Source organism: Scomber scombrus, chromosome 16 (genome assembly GCF_963691925.1).
Source record: "Scomber scombrus chromosome 16, fScoSco1.1, whole genome shotgun sequence".
Lineage (NCBI taxonomy): Eukaryota > Metazoa > Chordata > Actinopteri > Scombriformes > Scombridae > Scomber > Scomber scombrus.
Window position 1 is genome coordinate 16409776 of NC_084985.1, and position 25602 is coordinate 16435377.

General features: G+C 43.4%; 1 protein-coding gene across 1 annotated transcript in view; it reads left to right on the forward strand.

The window, feature by feature from the left end:
* Positions 1-25602, forward strand: part of sdc3 (syndecan 3) — a 38931-nt gene continuing 13329 nt past the window's right edge. The window contains exon 1 of the mRNA XM_062436402.1: positions 1-388. Coding sequence (XP_062292386.1) covers positions 335-388 — 54 coding nt within the window. The 5' untranslated portion in view covers positions 1-334. The remainder of the gene's footprint in view (positions 389-25602) is intronic.

A 25602-nucleotide genomic window follows, 5' to 3' on the forward strand; every position in this document is an offset into this window, starting at 1 on the left:
CTGGCGTCTCCCGGTAGTAAATCTATCTAGTCTCGAGCACAAAAAGTCGGACAAACAGACAGTGAGAAGGGAGAAGAGGCCCTCGCAGAAATCTCCGGTTTACTGGTGACCGGGACCAGCAGCAGAGCAGCGTGTGAAGCCTTGGATTAAAAAGCCCGATTAGAAGGACGGATGGTCGCGCGGGACGGGCAGCGCGCTCTGAAGTTGGACAGGCTAGAGAGACACCGAGACAGATCAGTCAGCAGAATAAGCAGCAGCAGCAGCTTTTGTTCCCCCACCTCCCCGAACCCCCCGAGAAGGCAGCGGCGGCACCGGGAGGCTGCGCACCCCGACCATGAAGCTGCCTTGTCTATTGGCGCTGACGGCGCTGGTTGCTCACGCCACCACGGTAAGCACGAGCCACATATCCCTTTGTTAACCGGGTTGAGCTCTTGTGCACACACAGGACCACAAGCATATTTAGTGCGTGTTGCAATGTGTGTGAGTGCGCTGCGCTATCATGAATGAGACGGTTGATGGTCGGTTATCGGTAGGAAAACCTGCGCTCGACCTAGGCTTCATTATCAGCCCTTATTGACTCCCGTTGGGCTGGCGGCTCCCTTGCACCCCCCCCCCCCCCCCCCCCCCCCCCCCCCCCCCCCCCCCCCCCCCCCCCCCCCCCCCCCCGCTTTTACAGACACACACACACACAACACACAGACACACAGACAAGAGCCTTTGTGTCTCTGTCGGGGGTTTTATTGTGGCCTGCGTGTCCCCTCGAGTCAGGGAGGTGTGTGTAAGTGTGGTGTGTGTGTGTGTGTGTGTGTGCGTGTGCGTCTGTGTGTGTGTGTGTGTGTGTCAGTAATTAGCGGTAATCTCTAATTGAGCTTGATTACGGGTCTTTGTGCGATGCCTCGGTATGTGGTGTCTGTGTCCCCGGCTCACATCCTGCCGTTAATTTGGGGGGCTCCAGTCATACTGCGGCTTTAACGACTTATTGCCGGGTAGTCGCGCTGCAGGACGTGTGTGTGTGTGTGTGTGTGTGTGTGTGTGTGTGTGTGTGTGTGTGTGTGTGTGTGTGTGTGTGTGTGTGTGTGTGTGTGAGAAAGAGAGAGAGAGAGAGAGAGAGAGAGAGAGAGAGAGAGAGAGAGAGAGAGAGAGAGAGAGAGTGTGTGTATGTGTGTAAGGGGAGGGATTGGATGTCCGATCTCCAACCTGTGAGGTGCTCATTCCCTTAATTGCCAAATGACGGCGGCGGTCTTATTGTCCGGATTGTCCGGGAGCATCCTTCTGCTGGAACCGGAGATCTGTGGTGTGTGTGTGTGTGTGTGTGTGTGTGTGTGCGCAGCAGTGTGTGTTTGTGGCAAAAAGTGGGTGGGGTAACGGGGAAGTTAACAGCGATGCGGTGAGCGAACGGAGGCTTTGGATATATGATGTCATCTGGAATCGCGAGCAGGGGAGCTGATTTAGGAATGGCGCGAGCTTCCACACCCCCTCCTCTCCACGCACACCTCCTCTTCCGGAACCATCCACGGCGAGTTTTCACGGCCAACCCCCCCCCCCCTTCCCCATAGCACGCCCACACTTCCGCTACCGATTAATCCAGATTTATCCTATGAGGAGGAGGAGGTGGAGGAAGAGGAGGGAGGAAGTTCATTGAATCATTGAGAGAAAAAGGAAACAGGCACCAAAAATAATCAAAACGCAGATCTAGGCCTACTTTTGAACGTGACATCCTCAAAATACATCCCTGTAGCCTGTAGTAGCCTACCTCTGCTGCTGAATAGTGAGTTCATGTTCGTGTCCTCTATCTTTTCCTTCATTCAGTGCCACATTAATCTGTTAGGTGCCCTGGGGTGAAAAAAATACTGTTTGATTTCTCCTGACACACAACCTACAACCTTCTGTACATTTACTGATGATTCCATGCCCCTCATTAAGACCAGTGCAACCAGACCTAGAGCATAGGTTCAAGTATATTTCAAACAACTGTCAGACGCCCATATGAGCACAGAAAGAGGTTTTCCTCACTGTGATAATTCCTCCTGTTCATATTGACTATTAAAAGATCTTCAAATGTGCTTTCAGTGGAAGTGATGGAGTCCAAAATCCACAGTGTGTCCACACAGTCATTTAAAAGTAGACGTGAAGCTTAAATGAGGCTTCAGCAGTCTGAGTTACTCATATCAAGTGGATATCTGCCACGTTACAGTTTTTTGCATCAAACGTCCTCTGTGTTGGAAGTATAGTAAACAAAAAGAGGGACTCTGGCACTAAAAGACTGTAACATTGAAAGATACTCATTTGGTCAGCTGAAGCTTCATATTAGCATCAGAAACTAATACCACTGATAATAATAATAATAATAATAATAATAATAATAATAATAATAATAATAATAATATTTTTGGCCCCCATTATTTACATTGTAAGTGCATTATGAAGGGCTCTTCTACTGGCCAATATGAACTGGAGGAATGATTACAGCAGTAAAAAAAAAACATGTCAGTGTTATTTGGGCACCTGACAGAAAGACTGGGAAAACTGTGAACCGGTCCTCTTTAAGATATGTTCGTTTTTGACACAGCCTCACTCAGAAATATGTACCACATGAGCACAATCTAAACCAAAATATTAAAGCTCTCTGAACTAGGTTTTAGGGCCTTTGGGCAGTAGACACTGAGATACAGAGATACAGTCTGTACAGTCCACTGCTCTGAATGTTGTTCCAATCGGCTGCTCCTACAGTGATGCTGCGCTGGTTTTGGCCTTGGTTTTCAACACTAGAGACACTCTCTCACACACACACACACACACACACACACACACACACACACACACACACACACACACACACACACACACACACACACACACACACACACACACACAAACACACACACACACACACACACACACACACACACACACACATACACACACACACACACACACTGATTATTACTGGGTCAGTCGGTTGCAATGCTTGCCAAGGTCCTTGGCCTCGAGCTGACCTATTCTGTCTTTAAGTGTACAGATGGAGACAGGTGTGACACACATATACACACAACGCACACACACACACACACACACACACACACACACACACACACACACACACACACACACACACACACCACACACACACACACACACACACACACACACACACACACACACACTTAAAGATACACTTTTAGGAGTACAGCACAGAGGGGTGCAGGTGTTATAACAGACACGCACACACACAGACACACACGCACACACGTCAACACTCTTATAATTGCAAGGCTCACCTCAAGCAACCCAGTCCTTGAACGCATGTACACACACGACCCACAGTCCACATGCATTTGCTGACGAGATCTTTCTTTAGATGCCCCCCCGGCTTCTAACTTACTGACTACGTGTGTTTGTGTGTGTGTGTGTTTCTTCAGATGAGTAGTCCTTAGTGTTGTGTCTCGGGGGATATTTCCTGTTATTGGTGTGGTGACATCATATCCGGACAGCTATATTTTACATGGGAGACTGATTTTCCCACAGACATCTGTTGTGTCCCATGGATAGCCAGTGTGTGTGTGTGTGTGTGTGTGTGTGTGTGTGTGTGTGTGTGTGTGTGTGTGTATGTATGTGTGTGCGCATCCGTCTGCCTTCATGAGAGCACTGACTGTCCATCTGTCTGTGTGTAGGCTCAAAAATAGTGAATCTCCGCTGCCAAAAACTTGTTCTCGCCAGCCCTCGCTCCTTGAAGAGTGTATGTGAGAGAGTGTGCGTGCGTGTGTGTGAGGCGGAAAAGCGTTGTGTTCTTGAAGATTCATGTTTAACTCGTGGAATGAATCAGTGTTTTGTGCCTCTTATAGCAGACAAAGCCCCCCATAGAGAGGTTTAGAAAGAGAGAAGGAGCAAGAAAGAGGAAAAAATAGCCTGAGCGAGGCGGATTGAGGGAGAGTGTGGAATGTTAGAGGCAATTTGACACAGGAAGTGGGTCCTTCTCACTCTCCTGGAGGACAAAGTCCCCCCTCACACACACACACACACACACACACACACACACACACACACACACACACACACACACACACACACACACACACACACACACACACACACACACACACACACACACACACACACACACACACACACACAAGCTGGCAGGTAGAAAACACTCTGGTGGTAGCGGTATTTCAGGTGTGTGTGTGTGTGTGAGAGAGAGAGGATGGGTGGGTGTGTGGGGGTCACCTCCCAGTGGATTCAGGAAATGAAAGAGATCACGGTTCATATCCGGTGTTACATTCAGAAAAAGCGACGTCTGGAGGGGAGAACGGACAGAAAACAGGAGAATAATGATAGCTTTCAGTGAGAAAAACAACCCCCCCCCCCCCCCCCCCCCCCCCCCTTCCTCTCTTCATCTCCTCCCTTCAGCTATTTGTGTGTGTGTGTGTTGGATGTGTACACACACTGCTCACTCATATCTGAAAGTAATTTCTTATCACATGGGCCTTGGTTGGCAGATGCGCCACATTTGACTGAAAATTAGTTTTTCTTTCTCGTGGATAAAGTTTTAGTGTCTGATTCAACTCAGAAGGAACGGATTTCCCATTTCCCATTAGACTGATAACAGATTGTGGGGACGGAGAAACTTGCTTTCACAATACCTGTTATTTCAGTGTGTGCTCCCTCTGAGGCCAAACGAACAATGAGAGCTCAGAATTTGCAATAAAGAAAAAAAAAGTTTTATTAGCTAACGAGAAACTCTGTATAGAAAACGTTCTTGGTTGGAGTGAGGATTAAACAGAGGCCTTCATTTTTGGCCCCCAGAGTTTGATTTTCAGAAGTTGTGAGTCTTCAACTGACAATGAAAGAAAAAAAGGTGTTTCTTTAGATATACATTCACACCAATCTAGCAAATAACTCAACAAAATCTTTTACACATTCCTGAGTAGAGTCTGCAGCTCTTCCTGTCATTACTGATTGTGTGGGGCCTCAACAGCCTCCACTATCAGAGGGTTTAGGGCCTCAGAGCCGAAAACATCAACAGAGCTCTCGTTGGCTCTCATAAAGCTCATGGTGACAAAATAAAGGCGACTCGGATGGATATCGACATTTTCTTTGCCTCCTCTCTTCTCCCTGGATTTTGATAGCTGAACAGTCTATGAAAGATTTCCAGTGAGTAAATCAAACTGAAAGTCTCTGCTAGACACTAGACAGTACACCCGTTTTTCCAATTTATAAAATATGATTAATCCACGTGTGTGTTTTTCTGTCTTCAGGATTATATTATTGTAGTTCATTAACTAAGGGAGCTGTGGCTCATCTACAGATGGTTGAAAATGCTCCAACCCAGGCAGCACATTACTCTAGTCCAGTCTCGCTTTTGTTGCGAGTAGAGTTAGAGTTTAAAATTCAGCGTAAAATTTATTTTACGGAGTTACTCTCCATCATGCGCTACGTGTTGAAGCTTACCGAGAACATTCAAGTGTCAGCTGGATGTTCCCAGAGCTCGGATTAAAATGGAGACCCGACATTAAATGCCTTTTCCCTTTAAACTTTGAAAACAGTTGACTTCTCTCCATCAGACCATCCATTTAACTTGAAATATTTAACTACACTAGCAGCAGATTGATGAGTTACTGACTTCTCACTGAACATTTCACTTTGTCCAATATTTTACATTAAAAAAAAGCTTATTTTATTTATTCCCTCACGTTTCTTAACTGGTGTTTTGCCTTTTAAACGTTATTTCATTGTTGTTAATTATATTTTATTGTCCATTACTATCCTCCCTTGTTGTTATTTCACACTTAGAGCTAATATAATCGCGCCAATGCCACATAAATACATGTTATTTACTTGCACCCAGGCTGAGCTCTGTCTAATCACTGTGAAATCTCAGTCACGGTTCAGAAAGTACCTTCTTCAATCCTTTGGCTCCACACAACGTTGTGAAACACTAAACTTTCCCGAGGAATGTATTCAAGTCATCCCACGTATGTGAAAGAATGCAGTTATTGCCTGAATTCATCCAGCTGGAAACTTTCGGCTCCTCGCATCATGACCAGCAACCTGCAGTGGACAGTGTGGACATGTGCTAGCTCACATACATGCACTGATGCACATTAACATTAACTTCCTGATTAGCTTTACACACACACAAACACGCAGATGTACGCTGCACTGGCTGCGTTGGTGAATAGTCGTGGTGTGCGGCAGTTTTGTTGATTCAGTGAGTCAGAGGGAGACGGGGAATGCTGGAGGTGTTTTTTAGGTAGGTCAAAACAGGCTGGAAACACAGCTCGAGTAGATACTAAACACACAGTCTCCCTTGCAGTAATTGGGCAGCACTGCACAGACATATTCACATACATATCCTCTGGAGAGGGAGGTTAGATGAATATAGAGACAACAGGAGGGAGGGAGAGGAGACGAGTGGAAAAAAGGGAGGTGTACAGACCACAAGATAATGAGAAAGAGGGAAGAAGGAGTGGAGGATGGAAAAAGAGTTAAGGTAATGGTGAGATGGGGATGCTAGATGAGAGAGAAGGATGTAAAGAGCTCTGAGTGATCAAATGAGGACGGGAAAAGAGGCGGTAGAGTCCAGAAACTGAGGGAAAGGAAAGGGACCAGGAGTGGAAGAAGGATGGAGTGTGAGGCGAGGGGAAAGAAGGAAGGAGAAGATGGGGGATCTCGGGACACAGAGACGGAACGATGGATGGAAGGAAGAAAGGGGAAATGAGGGCTGGATGACAGCGAGGGGATGGAGCGAGGCCAGAAAGATGGAGATGAAGGGATGGTAACGGAGCCAGGATGGAGGGATGTCGAGAAAGAGAGAGAAAGAGGGTGGGGGAGGGAGGCACACACTGCTCACTCCCAGGAGACTGTGCTCTACCTGCTCTCCGTGGCCGTCGCCATGACAACCAGCATGGCTGCCGCTGTCACGGCTTTATTGCCCCTCTCCGTTCCCTCCCCTCCCTTCTCTCTTCCTCTTTTTCATTCTGTTGCTCATTGTTTTTTTTGTTTTTTTTACCTTCTGTTGCTTCTCTCATTCACAGCTTTTCATATCTCATTCTCTCATTCAACTCTTTTCTCTTTTTTTCCCCTCACCTTTGTTTTTTTCTTTCTTTACTCTTCTCCCCCTCCTCTGCCTTTTTTCCTCCTCTTCTTCCTCCAATCCCTCTTCTCCTCTCTTGCCCATCTGTTCCACTACAATAAATTAAAAACTAGAGCCGCAGTTGTGTCTCACTTTTACAGTAGTGTGTGTGTGTGTATGTATGTGTGGGTGTGTGTGTGTGTGTGCGTGTGTGTGTGTGTGTGTGCTTGTGCTATTACAGGACTTTAAATTAGAGAGCATAAACGCAGTGCCGGCTCAAAAAACCACAAAGCATTCTGGGATCTCTGTGTGTTAGAGCCTACGCTATAAATAAAACCCCCAGAAACAGGGCGCCTCCTTCCCACTAACAAACCTGTGTGTGTGTGTGTGTGTGTGTGTGTGTGTGTGTCTGTGTGTGTGTGTGTGTGTGTGTGTGTGTGTGTGTGTGTGTGTGTGTGTGTTTGACAGAGTGAAAATCACAGATGCCTTCCACCAGCATATTAATGCTGCTGAGAAGGATTTGAATGCTATTATCAGTTTTACTCATATTATCAGTGTGTGCGTTTGTTCGAGAGCAAGTACGTGTGTCCCTGCATCTCTTCTTACGCGTCTCCGTAACGACGGGATAATTATGTTAATGAAGGGCCGGATGGGCGGGGTCACGCAGAGCTGAAGCACACTGTGGTCCAACGGGACTGCTGGAATGTGTAGTTCTTGGCAGGTGGCTGATAAGAGCAGGCTGAGACTGCGATAAGGCCGGCCTTCACACTCCCGACTGGACCCTGTGTGTCATCGCTCAGAGTATGGCCTCCATCTGACCCCCAACACACGCCTCCCTCCATCTCCTTCTCCATCTGTTGGCCTGTTTGTTTGTCTAATTGGAATCATCATTGCAGCTATTTTACATTTGCAAATTTTTGTCTCTGGAAACAAGAAGTTTGACAAACTAATTTCCAAGTTGAGGTCCGGTTTCTAACTTTTCTGGAGCTTTCAACAGGGTCTTCTTCGGGCAGGGTTCATTCTGGTGTCACGGAGGTGGACCAGTTAACATGTGAGCTCAGTGCCTGAGATGGCATGTCAACAGATACATGTCCATGACAACTTAGCAAACTGGTAGTAAGGCGACTTTGAGTTTGGATCATTTTATCAAAGAAGATTAATCAGCAACAATTTTGATAATTGTTTAATAGTTTAACTAATTTCACTCCGTTTCAACTTCTCATTTTTGATGATTTACTGTTTTCTTAGTTTTTTTCTTTTTTGAATCTTCATAATTTTTTTAAACTATTTTTCACATTTTATAGAATAACTGTCTGAAACCAAGCCTCACTCACTACTCCCTGTATAATAGACACTCAAAGAGCAGTAAATTCAAATTTGGACACTTACTCATCATGTTTGTTGTGGCTCACTGTCAGATGTAGAATCACACAGCTGGCGTTTACAGCTATAAAATGTGACTCATTGCAGAAAGTAGCATTATTACTTTTTCGCTTCACTGTGAAACTTTTGAGGCTGCTACACAGTGAAGAAATAACATACTCATGATTCAATTGATTGTAGACAAATTGATTAAGCAATTTATCAGAAAACCAAAAACGTTATTAATGCGAGCAATGAAAATAATCATCAGTTGCAGCTACAATTTCCTCCAAAAAACTTTAGACTCACTTTTGTATTGATTTAGCCCAAAAAAAATGGCAATATGTATAATCAACTATGCTGTCTTCCTAGAGTGTAGCAAAAAAGTATAAATCTTTGAAACAACACTGTATATTAAACTCCTGTTGGCCATAAATGATATCAGAGCTCCTCTGCTTTCCATGCTCTTTGCAAGGAACATGTTTCCTTGGCTTCTTCTCATTGATAAGAGACATTTATGATTTGCTCCGACTGGATATCGTATCACTCACCTCTGGGAGCACCCAGCTGTGAAAATGGCCACTATGCCCCCTCAAAGCGCTGTAAGTTTGTCTGCACGTAATAGTGATAGAGAGAGAGCTTGTAAACGAAAACTCAGTGGAGGTTAGAGAGAGCGTCATCTCAGGGGAACATCTTTAAGACCATGCAAGAAGACTTAAAGATCAAGTAAAATGGGGATGAGTTTTATATCAGCCTGAAAATCTGAATGGCTCATAGTAGACTGATGCAATCATTTGTCATCTAACAGGATTCATGTCTTTTAGAGTGCTGAAGGTTGCAGAGAAATGCGCTCAGGTCAGCACCAGAAGGAGAAAAGTTCAATAAAAAAAAGACAGATTTAACACGCAAGATTGGCTATTCGTTTTTGACACTCAATTTGTCATCGCCTCATATTTTTTTGTCTTTAATCTGTCAGCTACAGCGTCTATTTTCCAACTATCTTCATCTTTTTCTTTGATAACAAAGACATTTTGTCACTTTTAATTTACAGATGTCTACTTTTTTTGCATGTTTTTCATTAAGGAGGATAAAGAATTAATCACTCCTTTCATTTTTAGAGATTAATTTAACCTTATCTGTGTTGTTTTTATCAAGATTAAAAAAAAAGTTTTTTGATGCTAATATTTAATCACAATTTCATTAGCATTAATGCGCAGAGCTTCAGTTTCTGTGTGAGTGGGTGACAGACTTGTTTGCATACTGCTGTGTGTGTGTGTGTGTGTGGTTGGGGGGAGTAGAGGGGGGTGTCTGTCATAGGCTACTTTCGAGGACAAATTTCAGACTTAAGACCAGTTAATTGGGAACGACTTGTCCAATTGGGGACAAAAGCCGTGTCCCCAATTTGTAAAACGCTGCTTTTTGGGTCAGTGGTTAAGGTTTGGGTTTGGGTAAGTCTCCAGGAAATTAATGTAAGTCTATGTAATGTCCACAAAAGTGACCTAGGGCAAAGAGTGTATATGTGTGTGTGTTTCAGTGAAAGAGATTGACTTGTTTGTTGACTGGTGTATGTGTGTGTGTGTGTGTGTGTGTGTGTGTGTGTGTGTGTGTGTGTGTGTGTGTGCTTAATTGGTCACAGGGTTATAGGACGAACACAGGAAGTATAGTGTTTATGGATCCGGCCTTCAAGCTTCAAATCCAGAGAGCTTCCTGAGCAGTGTTCAAAGGGGGATTTTATATAGGTGTGTGTTTTTACATGTGCGCCTGTGTTTACATGTGAGATGAAGGAAGAGAAGGCGAAGAGGGAGCACAGGGAGGCTGTCTGTGCGAACGAGAGCGAGGAAATACTGTGTGCGAGAGGCATGTGACTGTATACGTGTGTGTTTGAATTATTTAGCCAACGTCCCGACAGAGGAGTGAACGAGGTCAGGAGCTCATTGTTGCAACGTTTTTCCTCTCTCCATCCATCCATCCATCTCCACAGCCCCCCCAACCCGCCAACCCTTGTCGTCGTTCTCCTTCTTTCTCCTCCTCCTCCTCCTCCTCCAGCCCCGCAGAGCTCCTCATTTATACTGCCTGTCTTAATAAACAGGAACTTAGTAACAAAAGGCTTCCCACATGTTACTCACGTCCCCTCAATTATTGGCAAGCCATGAGGGAAGAACATCGATCCAATTAAATACAGACACTGAAACCCGCTGTGTGGTGTGTGTGAGTGTGTGTGTGTGTGTGTGTGTGTGTGTGTGTGTGTGTGTGTGTGTGTGTGTACAAGTAGGCATGTGTAGACCCTCTCAAGTAAACCTTTGAACCCCAGTGCTTTAAAGGGCTCTTTCAAAGGCATTTGCAGTTTCAACAAGCCACCGAAGCTAATGAGCTATGTGTGTGTGTGTGTGTGTGTGTGTGTGTGTGTGTGTGTGTGTGTGTGTGTGTGTGTGTGTGTGTGGTTGGGGAGGGTTGGGATCTGTAATATTGCTTAGAGGGTTGCAGCAGGTTCTCTTTCCCATTATGGCCTTTCTCTTAACACCTCCATGCACACACACATATTCGAACACACACACACACACACACAAATACACACACACACACACACACACACACAAACACACCTTTGCGGCAGCAGGTGATTCATTCTTAATCTTTCATTCCAACAGTTGTGGATTAGCCCTAATCTTGGCCACCAGAGACACAGGTCTAAAAGGCTGACTGACACCCTGACTCTATGTGTGTGTATGTGTTTATCAGAGTGTGTGTCCTCAAGTGTATTGTGTGTGTGTGTGATATGATAATTGTTTCCCTTGTTGGACTGATAGGGGGTATCTGTGTGACAGGACATGATATGAATGAGGCAGATACACATGATAGATTGACAGGTCACACAAACAGGTCACACAAACACTGAAACATGATACACCGCAGGAGGAAGAGGAGGAGGAAGCACTGACAGAGGAGAAGCAGGACTTCTTTTGACACTATTTATTGTTTTGACAAATTGAAGTAGTTGATCTATAGTTTGCTTTAGGGCTGCGACTAATGAGTATTTTCATAGTCAATTAAGCTGATGATTATTTTTTCAATGAATCAATGAATTTCAATGTTATCAATGTCTAAAACCAACAAAATAAGGAATCAAATATATGAAAACACCTGATTAAAGAATAGGATAGATACAATCAGATATTTGATGGCAACTTTCAGTATTTAACAGTTTTCAAAACTCAATAGATGCATTTTGGCCGGTACAGAAGAGGCGTTGAGGCCTAGTTTCAAAATGATTAAACGAGATGAACAGGGTGAAAAAATGCTTGCGTTCTTGCAGTGTTCTCTCTTGATACGTGATGCTACTACTTATTGGTACTAACACTTTTCTCTTAGTTGGGGAAAAGTATTGAAGTTTAGGTAGTCCCGCAATACCAGCCTACGGATCGTCTGGGGATTTCTAATTGCACAGTATTTGCTTGAACAGCAGCCACTTACAAACCTTGATAGCTGGGATATTGTGCTCAGTCTCTAATTGAGCAAAACATTTAGAGACTGGCCTGTAATAAGATTTGGGTTGCATATACCATAACATGACTGCCCCCATTTTGATTCTGGCCAAAGACCTTTGTTCTCCCTTCATATCCTGTCATGTCTTACTGTTTACTTTCAAGTACAGACATAAAATACCCCCACAAACTTCACCAGGCTTCCTGTGACACATAGAAGTTAGTTCAGTTTAGTTATTTCTGAACAGAAATCGTATCCTAGCAGCACTTTGGTACTTTTGTTGGTAAAACTGGACAAAGCAGAAAGGTGTGGCGACAGGTTTGAACGTGATTACATCTTGTGTCGAGATTGAAGGAGTGGAGATTTGAAGAGAATGAAAGGGGAATGAGGTCAGAGGCAATCACAGACAAAAGTGATATAAAAGGAGGGGTGGCGGCTCAGGATGGGGAAAAAAAGCAGATTGGAGAAAAGAACAAAATGCTGCCGACGGAAAGGAAAAGGAAGAGGAGACAGAGAACAGAATTTGTTAATATGTGGCAGTGGTAAAAAGGATGTGAGGAGCTCATCAGAAAATAGTAGGAGGAATGAACGGGGAGGGACTGGCTTTAGGTAAAGCAAAATGATAAAAGAGCAAAGGAGCTGACGAGGGGGAAAAAAAGAGAAAATGAAAGGGAGATGGATGGGGTGGATTGGTAGCAGCAGCAGAGAGAGAGAGAGAGAGAGAGAGAGAGAGAGAGAGAGAGAGAGAGAGACACGTGGTGGTTAACGCAGGCCTGTAAAGAGCTTAGGACAGCTGAGACGGATTGAATGGAGAGAACAACCTGGACAGGATTACACACAGGCAGAAGAGAGAGGAAGGCTGTAAGAGCAAGATCGTATCATAACCCATATATTTCCCTGTCCTCCACTAACACTTTTCCACTCGTTTACACCGACGCTGACCATTTCCACCACTCGCAAGCCCCACAATCACTCTTTGATTAAACGAGGCCTCTACTACCAACGAATTAACGATCACCGATTGTTACACTGAGCCCTAATCTCCATTAGACAATCATTCTCGAGCCATTAGTTACTTAAATATACCTCCTAATTAATTAGTCAGTGAGTAATGTTGCCTGCGGAGGGATGAAGCTATCTTTAACCATACCGTTAAAGAACAGTCAGAGATGAATGAACGTTTTCTCACCTGAAGAGAGAGAGAGAATAATATTTATTTTTGAGCTGTGAAATGATCACACTTGTCTGAGCAGTAACAGGGAACTCCTACAAGAGTAATATCTAACACTGTTCTGCACATTTTACCTGTTAATCCTCTATCTGCGTGCTTATGTCTACCTAGAGAATGCATTTGATAGCATTGCTTAATAATCCATGTAGCAGCGTGTTTCCTGATCCATTTAGTTTATAGCTCTTTAAAGGGACAGTTCAACATTTTGGGGAAATAGCTGCTCTGCAGGTGTTTTTGCATCAGTTACGGTGCTGGCTTAGCATTAAGACTGGAAGAAGAGTAAAGTGAGAGAAATATAAAACCAACACCAGTAAAGCAAATTTACATTATGTATCTTGCTTGTTTAACCCGTATAAACAGAATGATAGAGATACAATATATGGTTTTAAAGGAAGTTAGCATGCTGGAAGTTTTGATTAACAAGACTTTATCTATCTATTCACTACTACTACTATGCAGCAACTCAAGTTAAAGAAAACTTGGTTGATGAGCACATTTTGGTGTTGCTCCCCTGTAGAGTCACAATGGTAACAAACCTGGCAAACACACTGTGGCGACAAGACTCTTAATGTTGCATGTGACAGCAAAGGCATATTTCTCCAAAAGTTGAAGTATTCCTTTAAAATGTGACCCTGAGGTGGACTCTTTGAGTTATAAGGAGTGATAATCCTGTCCTGGATGATTTCATTTGAACATTTTAAAGAGTGAAGATCGAAATGAATAAAACGACTTTGAAGAGTGAAGAGTCTAGTATGGTGTCTTTTCGATCTTTTTAACTTTTTACCTTTCATTATTCCACTTGCAGGAGACTTGCACCATGTAAAAACACTAGGGACTGCTAGTACTATAAAAGGTTGCATAACATTGATCATATAACATCTGAATTGAGAGATTATACACTGTCTTTTTGGTCATTTTCAAAAAGAATGCCACGTCATACAATGTATAAAAAGTACCTGTTGAAGATGGCTCTAGATAGATAGATAGATAGATGGATAGATAGATAGATAGATAGATAGATAGATAGATAGATAGATAGATAGATAGATAGATAGATAGATAGATAGATAGATAGATAGATAGATAGATAGATAGATAGATAGATAGATAGATAGATAGATAGATAGATAGATAGATAGATTGATAGATAGATTGTTAGAGGATCTGTTAAACTCTTGCATACATCTGCATGTCCTCTGAGGCAACACAATCAGGATAAAGAAAATGTCCCGTACCAGATTCTCATGTTGGCTCATGATTCACTCAAGTCTTCTGACATTGATTTGTTAGAGTTAATCATTATCTCATGATAAATATCTGATTAGGTCACAAGCATTCAGTCTGCGCAGCCCATTAAGACGGACCATATGCTGCTCGCGCCTTATCTCGAGTTCAGCCTGCTGCCAGATCTCGCAACCTGTGTAATTAGTGTTCGATATCAAGGGCTGTTATGATACATGAAAAATCAATCAGTTATCTGGCTGTGCTGACAGTCCCTTGCCTGCAGTCATTGGCTGCTGGAGCGACCTGAAAACTGCTCCAAGGGATGCGGTTGGGTGCCATTTTGCCAAAGTCAGTCAACCAATGGGAGTGAGCCAAGATAGCGTAGCAAGGTCAGCTGCCCAGGATGCCCCTGGAGCAGCAATTTGTTTACCTCCTCTTTGTCTTTGTATGTGTGTGTGTGTGTGTGAAGAGAGGTATGGCATGATAATAATACGCATCATGCCCTGTGCATATACACACACACGCACACACTCACAAAGGTGCATCTTTCCATTCCAGATTGAATTACACAGGGCTGATTGGATTTTTCTCCCCTGCATCAAAGACAAAAACACTCATTTCTGCTTCTCCAACCCCAACACAACCACCCACCCACCTACCCCGCCTTTGGGTCCATCCATCCTATCATGCCAACCCCCCCCCCCCCCCCCCCCCCCAAGTATTCTCCATTTGTATCTCTCCCTCTCCAAAATTCTGCCTTTTATGCATCGATTTTCCCCCCTCTCCCTGTTGTTTCTTCCTCGGGGTCTGTAAAGTCGCATGACTGTCTTTAGCCTGATTGCACAAGCTGTAATTATATGAACACACGCGCAGATAAAGAAGCCTTGTGATTCACATCACTGTATATGGGCAGAAATGTGATTCTCATCATCGTCTGCGTGCATTTTTCTTGTGTAAGTGTGTATGTGTTGAGGTTTTTTCCGATTTGGGGCTGAGAAGAGACCGTTGATTACCGTTTCTGAGTGTACTCTGAGTGCCCCTCTTTCTCGGCTACACAAAGGCATCATGGTCCACGGGGTGCTCTCTCTCACACGCAGCCACATTTCTGAGCCCTTTTGAAAAGTTCCTTAGAAACACGAGAAAAGTTCCAGCCACAGGCGCCACGCCCTCCCACTGGCCCTGCAGAAATAGGCCCATTGAGCCAGGCTATAATCACACACACATACACACATACACACATGCACACATATAAATCCGCATTCAGCCTCGCTCCTTCTCCTCTCTCCAGCACTTCATAGAAGCAGCGACAAAAATGCAGTCATTGACCCACCAGCCAACCAGTAGCATTCACTACTCGCTGCAACATTTTACCAACCGAACATCAATATGCTCACCAACACACATACATACACACATACACACACACACACTGGCACTCCCTAAACACCATGAACAAAACTTCTAATACACACACACACACACACACTGACGCTCATGAGCACACACATACACAGCATATTGTGGAGTGTGGGAGCAGCAGTTGTGTCAGACTCTCAAGGCATTTCTGGCAGCAGGATAGTGACACACACTCACTCACTCGCTCACTCAGAGATGCATGTTTCATAAGGTCATTTATAATAGAGGAGGATTCCATGCAGAGAGGCCTCGTGTGTGTGTGTGTCCGTGTGTGTTTCTGTATATACGTGTGTGTGTGTGAGGTAGCCTTGACATGTGGTCTTTAATCCTGTTGGATTGCCAGATTAGTGTAACAGCTGGGTCCTACATACAGATATACATCTTTCTGCCTCTCTGTCGCTGTTTCAACCCTCCTCCCATCATACTGCTCCTCTATGCTCTGCCAAGAGACGAGTGGATCTATGCATTAGTGTGTCTGTGTGTGTGTGTAACTACGTGTATGTGTGTGGTGGTCTCACAGCTCCAGTCCATTACACGGTTTCAAGCCAGTTGATGTGTCACTACACAGTCATGTGACCCCTACAGAGTGTGCGGCTTCAGTGTCAGCTGCTCGTTTTGTCACAGGCGCCGAGACTTTACAGGTTAAACACACTTAGGGCCTGAATTGCTGCTCTTTCAGTGCTGACCAGCTGATCATGCTCACTTCAAGCACGAAACAGTATATATTAAGTCTTTTAAAAAATATTTGATCGATTAATGTATCCTCCATGTAACAGCGCATACAACAACAGAGAAAAATATACATTAACGTAAGTATTTAACAGTATAGTAGATAAAGCCTGTTCAGACATTTCAATATCATTGTATTGCTGTGGGCCTTAGTTATTAAAATACATAGTTTAATGGAGTTTAATAAAGTTTGGTTCAGTCAATGTAATTTTGCAGAAACGCAGCAACAGTTGAAGTCAATTTACAGTAAGTCTGAGTGAAAATTAAGTTGAAGTGCCCATCTTAGTATAGATGATAAATTTAGTTGAACGAATGAATTAGCCCCGGCTCAAAAATATGAACAAAATAATATCAGTTAAAATTTCATTGAACTATAAGCACTGAAAGCAGTTGTGGAGTAAACTTAACAGTGGAAGTTGTGGAAGTGTTAGTTGAAGTATAAGGGTTAAAAGGAGAAATGTCGTTGTCTTTTTTCCTCTTCTTCCATTTGATGCAGCTCCTCTCTGTGTTCGCCCTGTTGGAATAAATACAATTGGCCATCAAAGTGAACTGACTCATAATAGTCCTCACAATTGTACATGGGATTATCCCTAACAGCATTTAGTTTTTTGATTTTCCTTAGAGTACAGTAACCGTACATGTAAACAAATGGATGAATAGACACTGTGATTTAGTCAGCCAGCAAGCTGCCCTGGATATACCGTAGGGCTCTATGCAGTTAGCCACAGACAAGAGACAAATGTTTAAAATGATTCACACAGAAATCATGTTTATTAGGAAAATTGTATGTCTGTTTTAGTGAGTCCTGAGCTGTTGAGAGCAAAGTTAGCAAGACTCACAGAGCTACAGCAGCCACATTTATGGGAAATACATCCGGTTGAAATGAACCACAAATTCCCTTTTAAGCTCAAGAGACGACACATCAATATAAAGTAAAGATGAAGAGGCAGTTTGAAGAGTCAGTTAACATATAAGTGGTAAAAATAGATGAAATTTCAGTTCACATGGAAGCACTGAGGACAGTTCAAATGTCAGTTGAAGTGCGAGATCTGAAAGTAGTTGATCTGTCCGTCGAAAAATAAAAAATTTGTTCAGCTGCCTCATTGTCAGTGTTATCGGTGAAAGCCTATGAAAGGTCAGTGAAAATGTAGGAGTAGTGGACAAAAGGAAAAAATGTTTATGTTGTCCGAATAGAAAAAGGTCAAAATGTCTGCTTGTACATGCATTGTACATTTTTAGAAATTATCCATTTAAATGTGAAGTTCAATTTGAACACTCTTAACTTCATAATCCAATGTATGAAAGAGAATGCAGACTACACAACTTATTGCTATAAATGGATTTAAATTTGGGGCTATTGCTTTGTACTCATATATGAGATAAATGTTGAAAGTCTGTGTTCATGAAGATGGATTAAAATTACCTTTCAGTGATCCAGATGCCTGATTTTTCTCCACCGTGCACCTGTTCTGTCCTTGCAGCTCTTGGACCAAACCATAAACCATTCACTGTACCATATACCATATTTAGCAAATGCATGACTCTCCATAAGGGCATTCATCACTTAGATCATCTTTGTCCCTATACCTCAGTGGAGAGAGATAATATTAGAAAGTAATATTAGTGCTCGTATGCTTTTCAGCTGTGGTTTCGGTGCAGCTCCGAGAGAGCTTTAGGGCTAGAGCGAGCTGGAATAACAAACTGGAGCCAATGTAATGCCATCCTCCCACAGGTTTTGTACAGGGGAATTAATACAGCCAATGTGGCTGTGATTTGGATCAGCCATGGTAGTGCTATCAGGAACCTGATCAGCAGAAAGGACTAAAAATAGTGGCAGCAGAAAAATTGTTTCACTCATTTCCTGGCTGTTGTACATGAACATGTTTACAGTTTTCGCTCGGTGATTCACATTCATTGGTCACAGGGAGCAGCCATGTGTGAAAAGCTGAGACAAACATGCAGGAAGAGATCAGAATGTGTTTGGCTGGGGACTAAATTGGCGTTTTTTTTACCTTCCCACTCAGTGTTACATGCAGCATCATGTCCACCAGGACCTTTCTGGTGCTGAATAGCAGTTTTAGACTATTACTTATTTAAAATGACACAAGCAGCTATGAATGTCAAACTTAAGTTTTGTTGTAAACCCCAGATTAGTGTGAAATATTGACACCTAACACGTTTTCTCTTAATCCCTGTGTAGTCTGATTTTATCCAAGACATCCAGAACCACCTCCTATTTTTTAAACAGCTAATCAGGGTAAAATTGCTCAGTGGGTGCCTTCTCCCAAACACACAAGTGATGCCTGCTTATGACCCCCTGCTGCAGCTGTTACTGTTAATAATCTCTTGACAGTAAGTGATAATTTGACTTAAAATTACTAAAACAATTTGAGCTATTTAACTTGGCATACTGCCAAAAGCAGGCCTGGCAGCTGAAATGATTACTTCACAGGAGGAGACATTCATCACACACATTACAAGTTATGACAATAAATGTGTTTGCATGGAAAGTAGTTGGGAAATCATTTTGCTGGCTGCTGAGTGGTTTTAACCTACAGGATGAGGGTTTTGGCATAAGGTGGGGCATCAAAGCATAAACAGTGAGCCGGGAGGAAAAGTTTTAAAATAGGGGGGGCCAATTAAACACTCTAACAAAATGAAAGCATTACTGCACTGGTTCAGAAAGTGGTTCATTGGTAAGTTCAGTCTCACATAGGGATGTCCACATCATGTTTTTTGACTCTGATCCTAATATTAAGTATTTCCTGTGCTGAATCTGATATATCAATGCACTTCCCCTAATACAGCTGCACAGAGCATACTGAGGCTACATGAAGTCTATATTAAACCTAGTGAAGCAGTTTGAATATATTTAACAACAGAATCATCACAGGTTTTCTTTGATGGTTTGCTATGATACGTAGTATTGAATGCATTAGCATGTTGTATGATTTCTGTTTGGAGGAGTGTCGGTGTGCATCTGCAAAAATTTGGAGGGGATTTAATCAGACTTTCTTCATCCCAAGCATCAACAAAATAGTTTCAACCATAAAAAAAACTTTAGAGTTAGAATTAACTTGCGAAAAACACCACTGAGAAACATGCAAAACAGCCGCCAACACCATGAGGAGGTAGACTGAGACCTAGATAGACTGAGATGGGATTACTTTGACCCCTTTGGCTGTAGCGTGCAGGTGTTAGGTGTTTTTCGGTTCACAGCAGTGCCCCTTACGTCACCGCTACAAAGATCCTGTCTCGACATTCGACCGTCTGTTTGTGTGTGTTAGAAGGTGTCACTGTGTGTGTGAGCAGTGTGATCGTGCAGAAGCTTTCTGTGTTAATCTCTGCTGAAGGTGGCAGGTGTCTTAACCGGGCTGTCACCTGGTAACCCACTCACACACCAACACACACACACACACACACACACACACACACACACACACACACACACACACACACACACACACACACACACACACACACACACACACACACACACATACACACTGCCTTCCCTCTATCTCTCACATCTCCTTGTCTGACTGTTAAGTGCGTTAACGTCCAGCTTGGCGGCTGTCCAACTTGCCCAGCTGGTGAGAGAGGAAGAGCAGGGCGGTGAGTGGTCATGAGGCGGAAAAGCAAAAGATGGAGGGAGATTAGAGGTCACTGCTGACAGGGTCGGGGATCCACGCCGGAAAGAAAGATGGGTGTGGAACAAACACTAAACAGGCTGCAGTTTTTCCTGCAGGCGCACAAGTAGTTTTTAGGGTATGTGCCAATCAGTCTGACCCATTCCAAGTGAGTTATCAACAGTCCACTTCTGTCAGAGAGCAGCGTGGCTCAACCTCTCCAACTCTTATCAGTGTGGGTCAGACAGCTCCAGAAAGGAGCAGAGACACAGACGACAGTGAATCAGCAGCCACTTTACGAGGCATGAGCACTCCACCTACGGTGAATTACGCAGCAGGGAGGATAGAAATGTGGCCCATAAAGATCATTTTACCTCTTCCTGGCTCTCCAATTTCTGCCAGATGATTATTGTGTTTTAGCCAGGACTATCGTGCTGTATTCATGTGTAAACCTGCACTTTAGTTGAGTCAGGACACCAACGTCAAGGGTTCAGTCATTCATTGCATCGAACAATACAAATTCAGTTTGGAGATGTGTCCCTGAACAAGCCTGACACACAGTGTCCATGAACAGAGCTTGAAACACACAATATTAATGTGTTAAAAGCAACATTTACAATTTTGTGGGGCGAGAACAGCAACTGGGGCGAGAACAGCAACAGTTATATTTTGGCATTGAACATAAAATTTGGCATTGAAAACAAAACCTGAACTGTAAAAGGAAACATTGGCATTGAAACAAGTATTGGCACTGAAAAAAGGGCATTAAAAAAATGAATCTTCTACAAGGTGTTATTTGGATAAACTGACCACATATTGGGAATCTACATGGTTACTTTCTCACCTGGAAAAAATATTAAATCTATATAAAGTGACATATTAGCGAAAGTTACAACAGTCTGGCTCAAAATCTCCAACATGGTGCCATCGCTCTTGGACATCTTTGTTGGACTGCAAGGCAAAATGGGTAATGTAGGCTGTTCAGAAGTTTAACACTTCATCGCCAATTTCTGGCATAGTGTTCACGTGATCGTGCATGGAGCGCACGTGAACAGTTAATGGCAGGATGCTCTGAACTAATCAAGAGACCTCTGCGGCACTGAAAGAAGTATCTCGCGTGAGCCGATGAAGAGGGAGTTTTGGATTTTATTTGTTCATAACAGCAGCTTGGACTCTATTTAACCTGCAGCTGTGTTTTTCTGGACTTTTGCTTGTATTTTGGTTGATTTGCTCCATCTTGTGCGTCCATGAGAGTTAACCACACACAGACAATACCAAGAAGAGTTTATGCATCAATAAATGAGGGGCATCTCAATGAGAGTGTGTTAACTGGATTCATTAACCCTTCAACATCATTCCTGTTCTTACCGGACAATCTGTGGAGAGTGCAGATACATTCTTGAAATCAGTGTCTTCTGATTATTCATCTGTTATTAATAGGTCTCAAGTTTGGTATTCAGTAAGCTAGCACCTATTTTATATAGGCTCAGCAAAGGCCCTTTTTTCTAGGCCAAGATGGTGACAGAAAGCTGAAACTCAAAACCAGTACCACTGAAAAAAAGAAAAAATCTGAAGGTTGACATTGAAAAACATATTGCCATCGAAAACCCCATCCAAATGAAATAAAATAAGATTGTAATTCTTAAATGTCCTTTGTTCAGTGCCAGAACTTGTTTCAGTGCCAATACAGCTTTTTCCAAAACATGTGTTTCAACGCCAATGTTTCTTCTTTCAGTTCAGGTTTTGTTTTCAAGGCCAAATTTTATTCTCAGTGCCAAAATTTAACTGTTGCTGTTCTGGCCCCATAAAATTCACATGCACCCAAATGCTAGGTTAGTTAAATTTCTGAAGGCTGAGCTCAACGACTGTGTATGAACGCCAAATGTTTCTATAGACCGCCAAACATTACAGAGACATGCCATCAACATATGATTGGACGGAATATCAAACATGTGCCATACAGTTTGTAAAGCAGCTTCCGTGCACACCGGCAACCAGAAAAACACATAATAAGGTTTCATTCTTTCTGACTTTTTCTTCAGTTTGGCTTATTTCTATTTCGGGTGGTGAAATTGCTCACAACTCATTGACATAAACAACCTGTGACACCAGCATTTTGAGGGCTTACGGATCAAAAAGGTCGGGAACCACTGGTGGTGGCATTTAGCATTTGCATTTTAAGATGCAAATGATGTAATGCCTCCAGATCTTTTGAGAAGATGAGAAATTGATTTGCTGCATTCCTAAATGAAAAAACAATACAGTGGATGACCTCAGTATCCTTAGCTGTATTTCAGGCCATGCTTCTCCCTCAACTCCTCTATCAGTCTGTCAGTTTATTGCCTCAGTAAACAGGGGGGGACAGATAGAGAAGTGGGAATCACAGATGGTGCCAGTATTCAAATTATTTTTCGCAGTTTCAGAGCTCAGAGATGCCGCAGCGGCTGAGAACATTCGCTCAGATAAAATCTCATATATTAAAAAGCACAATTAACGATTACTTTTCTAAAGCAGAGCGGCGTTGCGTCTAATGTATCGAGAGCTTTATATACTTGTGTGTGCGTGTATGCATTGTGTGCGTGTGTTTGCCAGGGACTGTGCAGCAGCAGCAGCAGCAGCAGCAGCAGCAGCAGCAGCAGCCTCTCGGGTTACTGAGGAATGCATTTGAAGTCAATCACAATGAAGCTCTCTATCTGCCTAGCTAGCCAGAAGGGGATCTCCTCTGAGCTGAGCAGGACCAGCTAGAAAATCAACAAAAAAAGTCATCTTTGTGTCGCACACATCTCGGCTAATCTTCCACCAGCACTGTGTGTGTGTTTGTGCATGTGAATTAGTGTGTCTATATAACTACCTCTATCTCCCATTGTTATGGCTTCCTGCATCTTAGTGTTAGCTGCTCACATTCATTGTCCCTGCAGACAAAATACACACACATCATGATCTCTTTCCCTTACACACATGCTGCTATTTGTCAGATAACCTTCACCAATGCACCTTCTCGTCGTCAGGTTGCTGCAGTGCTGCCACTTTAATATCACACATTTATAATCTTGCAGTTTTTTTCTCCCCCTACTCTGATCCCAAATTAAAATCTGGAACAAATCAGCTCCTGTGGTATATTAATATCTGTGAATCCACAGTGTTTTTGGCTCAGGTGTAAAATCTGGACTCTGTGTCTGTAAAATGAGCTGATACACATCCAAACCCTCAAAGAGCGGCGGACAGAGTGTATAGGATCAGATGTTTAATGCAAAGCCTGATGTCAGCTTTAGATCAGGTTTCGACCTGAGTCACTGGAAATGTTGCAGCCTCCCTCGGAGGACGCACCTGTACCTGCTTTGTCCGAACATGACACTACCCCAAACTACAACCACCCTATATTTGCCTGCTCTTATGCTTTCTGTCCCTCGATTTGATGTTTTCCCCTTCTCTTTTTACCCAAGTATACATAATTATATCTTCCACGCTCCCAGATTGTTTTAAGAGGACTCCAACTGGCAGTGCTTGTCTTACAATGGCAGGGCTTCATATGTTGCCAAAAACCAGGATTGCATTCACTCCCACAGCTCAGGCAGAATATGGCTGTCATCTTACAGTTGCCTTTTATAACGAATGGGAACAAAATGCAGTGGTGAAGGGAAATTGAGGGCAACGTACAGATGATTTTGGCCCCGGGTTATGCGTGCGGTGGAGGAGAACTCGTTGCGTCTCGCTGTGGTTAGTTAGCTATGTGGCACAGGCAAAAAGTACAGCTGTTTATAGGTCCTGAATCAGAGGCAAAATGCAGAGCTGGCCCTATTCAACTCCGCCAAAATCACATAAAACACACACACACCCACACAGGCAGGGCTGCTGGATGCATACACACACAGGCACCACAAAAAAAACCTCTGATTATACCCACTGAGACACACACACGCTGTAATTAGATATAGTGACGCACTACTGCCCGCCATACCGTGAATTCACACTTATAATATCGGCTCATAAATTTAACATGTTGAGGCACAGAGGGTGATTACATACGACTGTTAAAGGTTAGGATAAACATAGATGATGCACATTTAAACTCATACACCACTTCCAAGGCTGAAAATAGATGAACGGGAGATGATCCTCATCAGCTACAGTGTGTCCGGGAGGTTGTTGTGTGTGTTAAACGTGTGTATAGGGGACTAGTAAAAGGGGCCCCTGGCTCTGGAGCTGCCTTGGGGGTTGGGTGTGTGTTTATTTAAGTGTGTGTGTGTGTTTTGGAGTCACGCTGAATTGAGGGGTCTAGCTTCGAGATAAGAAATGGAGTTTAAGATGAAAGGAAATTGGGGCGAGGACGGGGATACACACGAGACGAGGGGAGGCAGAGAAGGGAAGCGGGGGGCGGGGGGTAGACAGTTTTGATGTTGTTTTTTAAGGTTGTTTATTGGGCGTTACATAACACCTTTGCTTATGTAGTTACAGCCCTTATGTATGTGAGAGACTGTGTGTGTATGTGTGTGTGTGTGTCTGGTAGTCTCTCCCTAGGAGATGGGAATTTCTGTGAAAAGCAAAGGTTGCCCATAGCAACGGCCTTCATTGTAAAACCCTTGGAATTCAGCACACACACACACACGCACACACACACACACACATTCGCACCATGCTCTCGCTGAGATGTCTTTTCAGTACTTTTCGGCACTTTCAGGGTTTGAGATCACCAGACCTTCTCACACACACACACACACTTAACACTCAAAGCGTGAAGCACACACTCTCAGCCATCCACTTTGTGAAGCATATATACTCGGCCTGTCGAGGCTCCAAACAACTTCAAGTCAATTTCATTTCAGGAGGTACATATAGCGTTTCAGCTCTACCTCATGCTGGGATGTGATGGACTGAGATGCTCGGGTTTCTAGATTCCATTATGCTTTTATTGGCTTTTAAAGGCATCAGGTTTCCTCTGTCTGGAGCCGGGGAGGAGCTTCTGTTTCGTGTGTGCACAATTAGCATCACACAGGCTAGCAGGGAGAGCACTCTGCAGGCCCTCCGGATGGGCTTTAGATTTCTGGGGAGATAAGTTTGCTTTGGTCACATTTTCAGCCGTGGATTGACTGTTTTCCAACACCTGGAGCAAAACTGAGCCCTTTGTTATTTGGGGGTTGTTTTTGGCAGCGGAACATTGTACTACTTAATGGGTTCTGAGCTGCATAGGTACAAAATATAAGATGCATTGATGCATGAACAATTTGGATGATTATGTAAAAGTAGCAATACCACTCTGTCAAAATGCCTGAATACAAATGAAAGTACAGAAGTATTAAGCTGCTCTGGTCTATATATTTTTATATAAACAGTAGATCTCATAACGACTTTTTTGTTAAAGGTGACACTTGTAGTGAGGAACCCACAGAAATAATGACCCAACTCTACTGTTCCCCTCAACACTATGCACCTTTCAGTTTGTTGTTTTGGTTTTACAG